Here is a 6,000-nt window from a genome sequence, read left to right as displayed (position 1 = left end):
CAGCAGGAGCTGCAATTGAACGAGCTACGGAAACGTATGGCCGGGATTGCCACCACGTCCCAGGTGATTAGTAATCTGCGGACGACGATCTGAATAAAGGTCCTGGTTCCGTTCCGTCTCGCGCAATTAATCAATATTGTCCAATTATACGAATAACGAATCTGTCGATGGGATGTACATACTTAGCGCCAATTCACGCGTCAATAATTTAATTACGGTAGCATGTGACAACAATAAATACATTTGACATAAACGTATTACGTCATATGTCAAAAAATAAAAAAAAAACGTATTTTGTGATAATAATTTAAAAAATTCTTGTAAAAATATATACGTGCCTTCGGGAAAGAAATATGACAAGTTTATAGCTGTAAATTATTTAATCTGCTTATGATAAGTTAGATAACAATCAATCAGACGAACGTATTTAATGATCACTTAAAGAATGTCCGATGAAGTCACCCGGAACGGAACCGTATTAAAGGTGCGCCCATTAATAACTTCCGGCGAACTGATCGCTCTCGAAATAGAAGACGACGCGAGAGGAACACGGGGCAGATAAAGTTTCCTTATTCAGTTCGACGAGCAACTAAACTCCTTTAACGCTTCTCTAAACCACTCACTCGCGTTTGCGCGAAATTACGACCTCGCGTCGCCGTGCCGTAGTTTCCGTACTAAAACAGTTTATCACGTGTCAGGTTACGTCAAAGACCGCAGTCAAGGATGGCGTAGCGGGACAACCGAACCTGCCACGACCCAGGATTCAAGTGCAGGAATCTGAAACCACCGAGCGTAATCACGGCAGAGCGTAAGCCTTCATTTTTCATTCGATCTGTCCTTTCTCTCATCCTCTCCTGCTTCCTTTACGGAATGGCTCGTGTCGCGAGACTTTACGAGCGGCGAGAGAATCGCAATCGATCTCGCAAAGAGTAGCGTGTGAGTTACGTTTCCTGGATGCACACACGAATTGCAATGTCCAATCGTCGCGTATTCACAAATTCGTGGATGGGCGAAAGAAAAGTTTCCAGTCTGATTGTACTATAGACAGCACATATTCGAAATGCAAATCTTAAAAATTTCGAGGGAAACTTTTCTCTTAAACATCTCTTGGCGCCTTTCCTCGCATCCGATTTTATGATTGCATGAATCCCGAAAATGTTTGCACGAGTAACGAATCTGTCGATGGGATGTACATACTTAGCGCCAATTCACGCGTCAATAATTTAATTACGGTAGCATGTGACAACAATAAATACATTTGACATAAACGTATTACGTCATATGTCAAAAAATAAAAAAAAAACGTATTTTGTGATAATAATTTAAAAAATTCTTGTAAAAATATATACGTGCCTTCGGGAAAGAAATATGACAAGTTTATAGCTGTAAATTATTTAATCTGCTTATGATAAGTTAGATAACAATCAATCAGACGAACGTATTTAATGATCACTTAAAGAATGTCCGATAAAGTCACCCGGAACGGAACCGTATTAAAGGTGCGCCCATTAATAACTTCCGGCGAACTGATCGCTCTCGAAATAGAAGACGACGCGAGAGGAACACGTGGCAGATAAAGTTTCCTTATTCAGTTCGACGAGCAACTAAACTCCTTTAACGCTTCTCTAAACCACTCATTCGCGTTTGCGCGAAATTACGACCTCGCGTCGCCGTGCCGTAGTTTCCGTACTAAAACAGTTTATCACGTGTCAGGTTACGTCAAAGACCGCAGTCAAGGATGGCGTAGCGGGACAACCGAACCTGCCACGACCCAGGATTCAAGTGCAGGAATCTGAAACCACCGAGCGTAATCACGGCAGAGCGTAAGCCTTCATTTTTCATTCGATCTGTCCTTTCTCTCATCCTCTCCTGCTTCCTTTACGGAATGGCTCGTGTCGCGAGACTTTACGAGCGGCGAGAGAATCGCAATCGATCTCGCAAAGAGTAGCGTGTGAGTTACGTTTCCTGGATGCACACACGAATTGCAATGTCCAATCGTCGCGTATTCACAAATTCGTGGATGGGCGAAAGAAAAGTTTCCAGTCTGATTGTACTATAGACAGCACATATTCGAAATGCAAATCTTAAATTTCGAGGGAAACTTTTCTCTTAAACATCTCTTGGCGCGTTTCCTCGCATCCGATTTTATGATTGCATGAATCCCGAAAATGTTTGCTGTGACTCTCGCAAGTGAAATAAAGGATTTCCTTTTACGCCATGTATATATCGCATCTAATAAATGATTGTATATGTTTTTCTGCATTATAATCTTAACCTTTACCTTAGCAAGATCGCCGCAAACTTTTCGCAAGTCTGTAAATCGCCGATAATTGCTTATTGCACCAATATTTTTTTCAAGCGTATTATTATATATCTACTACGTTGATTCCCTCTCCCTTCAAGAATTAAAAAAAATATTTTAACTGGAATATATATTTATTTACTATATCTTTACTAATTATCTTATTTAACATCAGTATTAGCATTCTTTGGTATATTTATTAAATTAATTTCTTAACTTTTTCGTGAATAATATCCGCAATTTTTTTCATGCATACCTAACTATCACGGCTAACGTATTTTTTTACTAAAAAGAAAATTTCACTTGTTCCTCACGATAAATTTTATTAAAATACGAATATTATATTTACAATTCATTCGCAAAACAAATATTGTTATCTCGATCCAAGACTGCTATTTTCGTTAACAGAATCAAATAATTAAAAAATAATTTTGGTCTTTCTTTCTTTAGATTTTCTTCGATAGAACGATATCAATTTATAACGAGAGTTTAATACTACACTACATGCGCGATTATTCATAATACGAACATATCAAATTATAAGAATAGCCTTCATAGAGATGATTCAAATACTGTTGAAGACGATATACCATCAATGACCTATAAACTAGACAAAAATGATTATCTAACGTTGGTATTTGAATTAGAGTGCCTTGCTCTTGACTAGGATCTATAAAATCTATCGTGTCGCCTGTTTTTGGTACTCCCTGCTCGTTTTCTGTGTGAAATTGTATTATCAGGTCAAGCGTGTATTCTTCTTTATTGATGGAATCATTCTCGCTGTCACTGGCTGATGTGTCACTAGGAGACAATTCCTCATCTTGAAGCGAAGAAGTTTTGCTCGCATCCGCATCATGTCCGAGGTCCTTACTCAGGGATTGCGTGCTAACGTCAGATTGGGTATCGAGATATTTAGTTACCTTTTTATGAGACAAATTTGTGACAGTTGGACAAGAAGAGCCGAGCCTTTTCCTTTTCAATTGACTTGTATTCAAGATTCTTTCAGTCGAGGACTTTGACGTCGATGCACCAGCCGATGCTGTAATATTTACGTCGTCGTCGAGTTGGGGAGTTTTTACATCATCTGAGCTATCTTTCAATAGCGATTTATCATACAGTAATGTATAGCACCCCGCCGACCATCTCTGCAATTCTATCGTCATCTTAGGTTTCATAGTCTTCTCGTCGGGCACAAGATCAAGCCCCGTGTATTTCCGTAGCAATTGAAAAAAGGAGATAGATTTAAATAAATTATAAAAATCTTTCAATAGTTTTGGTAAGGTTTGTTCATCGGCTATCTCGTAATGACGTATGTCCGCAGGGCCAATCATCTGCCAACTAATATCTTGTGACGTCAAATCATTCGCAATTTGCTTGAATACAGATTCTTTTAAAAAGTTTTCAAGAAATGTGTAAGGTTCTTTCATGACATTCTCATGAATTTGATCCATTATATTGGGTAATAGATAACGTTTAGAGATCCAAGAACTTAATTCTACTTCGGTGGTGCTCGGTTCTATGAAATTTTTTATTGATTCAGGTCTTGGCGATTTAGCTTGATAACATTCTTTTAAAGGACCGTGAAACCAACCATTAATTGACCACCGGCATTTGTCATCGGTCATTACTTCGGCTACTTGATGATAGGAATTGTCTACAACTTCGAAGAATACAAGAGAATTATATTCCGGAATTAATGATTTTACTACTTTCATAGGTGAACCATGCTCATCCGTATCAAAAAGATCTAAAGCACCTCCGTCTTCTTCTGTCCAACCTTTTGACAAATATAATATATAAGCTATTCTTCTATCACCCATATCATCGTCATGACACAATAAATAATCTGTTTCATAGTAACGAGCACTTGACATTGAGATAGTTTTGTTTAGCTTAATATTCGTATTGCGCTCCATCCACAATGCCAAATCTTTTTGGAAAGATTTGTACAACATCTGGGTACAGTAGTCGGAGGCATCACACAAATCATCAGTTTTCTCAAATTGATAGAGATCAGTAACTTTGCGTTTATGATCATGATTTTCCAATTCGCACTTTAAATTCTCTATAAACCTCTCGTTTTTTAAAAAATTTGATATTCTACAAATCCTAAAGGGCTTTGATATAATTTCAAAATCGACATTTTTAAAATCAGATTGGGAGTGCCAGTACTCTTTGAATTCTTCTTGAAACTTCTTGTTATACATGTGCTCCGAGAACAGGCCTTGATCTACCATATTTTCCTATCTTTGTCAAACTTAATCAATGTAAAAACGAGTGGAATATATATTCTATCTTTTGTTAACAAGCTACACATACAATTTTTCGATTCAGAGCACCGACGCTATACAAACAATATATTTCCGTAATTCTCTTAATCTTACTTTATAACATCATATGAAACTTTTTTCATGCAATTGTAAAGTAATCGGTCATATTTCTATCGCGCAGCAGTTTTGATCGGCTGTAACTGATTTGATAAGAAATCTTAAAGTCGATAGTTACGATTTACGCAATTAACGATGTTGCATTTTCCCTACCTTTCCGCTCTGGAATTCTCGAAACGAGATTCGCAATTTTCGAATGCACGTGACACTATTTACGATCGGCAACCTAACCTCTTTCGTCGACGCGTAGACTCTCGGTGAAACCTCCGGCGTATCTCGTCGTCTCGATCACGTTCTCAATGCGACAGATGACAGTATCACGTGATACACTCGCTGAATGAATGCAGTGCTTGCGTTATTCGGTGTATGCAGCCCACGTGGTCAGTCGTGGTACGTGTGTATGTACCTGCGAACATAATAAGTGAAGGTATTGTAATCGCGAAGATCGCGCGATCGCGATAATCGTCGCGATCAATAAATATCGACTTACACAAATGATTGACGCGCGTTCGTGTATACATACCACAAAAATTGCGACAATGTCCAAATTTAAAGAATTGGCTATAGCCCGTCTCGTGCATCTGATATCACGCAACGACGACGATCCGACGACTCGGCGTATTATTCTCGCGAAAAACATCCGCCCGATAGAAGGTCGGAAAAGGGGTAGGAATGTAATACGTGTCTTTAGTGCCCCGCGCGAAAATTTCCGGGTCTCATCTTCTGCGCCTCTCTTCTGTTATTAATCGTCGGTGGAGATTTTATTTATCGATTAATAATAATTATTTTCTTATTATGATTTTTTCAATGATCTCTCAGAATTGATTCTCGAGCGCGATAATAAGAGGAAAATGTAACACTTTTGAAAATTCGCGCGCTCTGTAACTTGACCGTCGCGCTGGCGGATGGCGCTGGCGTCGCCGTGGCAACATGGCGGGTGCGTGTCGCGTTTGACGGGTGCCGTTGTGGTCGCGTGGACAGAAGGGATTCGCAGGGCGCATCCCGGGACACGCCGCGGAAACGTGCGAGGTGAAGTGAACGCGTCGGGAGGTGCACGCACGGCATCGATTTCCACCTAGAAACGTCGTCCACCGACCATCCTGGAGCCTGACATAAGTAGGACGCACGTATATCGTGAGTAAATATTATAACCCTCTCGTGTGACAAGCGCGAGCTTCGTTCCTTCTTTCTACGTTAATTTCCTTCCTCCTTGCGATCTCGGCGAGATTTCCTTCTTCCCCCCGAGATACGCTTGCCTGTGCGCTCGCGAGAGTTAGAGACGAGGGTGGGGTCTTTCCGGCCAGGTAAACA

The 6,000-nt window shown here is 39.9% G+C and overlaps 3 protein-coding genes across 8 annotated transcripts in view; 2 read left to right on the top strand and 1 right to left on the bottom strand.

Annotated features, from left to right (window-relative positions):
* The window catches only part of LOC115236031, a 16,912-nt gene extending 15,780 nt beyond the window's left edge, over positions 1-1,132 (top strand). For all 6 annotated transcript variants that reach the window (XM_029808221.1, XM_029808218.1, XM_029808216.1 and 3 more), the window contains 2 exons: positions 1-63; positions 699-1,132. The exon at positions 1-63 ends at the window's left edge or, in 5 of these variants, runs on beyond it. In XM_029808221.1, the coding sequence (XP_029664081.1) occupies positions 1-63; positions 699-812 (177 nt within the window). In that variant the 3' untranslated portion in view covers positions 813-1,132. The remainder of the gene's footprint in view (positions 64-698) is intronic.
* A 515-nt stretch (positions 1,133-1,647) lies between these two features.
* LOC115236029 overlaps positions 1,648-6,000 on the top strand; it is a 31,739-nt gene continuing 27,386 nt past the window's right edge. The window contains exon 1 of the mRNA XM_029808213.1: positions 1,648-1,823. The gene's annotated coding sequence lies outside the window, so the exon portion shown is untranslated. The remainder of the gene's footprint in view (positions 1,824-6,000) is intronic.
* LOC115236030 (prolyl 3-hydroxylase OGFOD1) lies at positions 2,426-5,339 on the bottom strand. Its single transcript, XM_029808215.1, has 2 exons — positions 5,213-5,339; positions 2,426-5,095 (listed from the first exon to the last, which is right to left on the bottom strand). Exon 2 carries the CDS (start codon positions 4,537-4,539, stop codon positions 2,815-2,817), a length of 1,725 nt encoding a protein of 574 aa, XP_029664075.1. The 5' UTR covers positions 4,540-5,095; positions 5,213-5,339; the 3' UTR covers positions 2,426-2,814.

This window comes from Formica exsecta, unplaced genomic scaffold (assembly GCF_003651465.1).
Source record: "Formica exsecta isolate Colony F162 unplaced genomic scaffold, ASM365146v1 scaffold238, whole genome shotgun sequence".
NCBI lineage: Eukaryota > Metazoa > Arthropoda > Insecta > Hymenoptera > Formicidae > Formica > Formica exsecta.
Note: the sequence above shows the minus strand (reverse complement) of the source record. Positions and strands in the feature narration are given on the sequence as shown.

Bases quoted from the DNA above. Each gene is read 5' to 3' on its own strand.
- LOC115236030 (XM_029808215.1), bottom strand. From the start codon at position 4,539: ATGGTAGATCAAGGCCTGTTCTCGGAGCACATGTATAACAAGAAGTTT.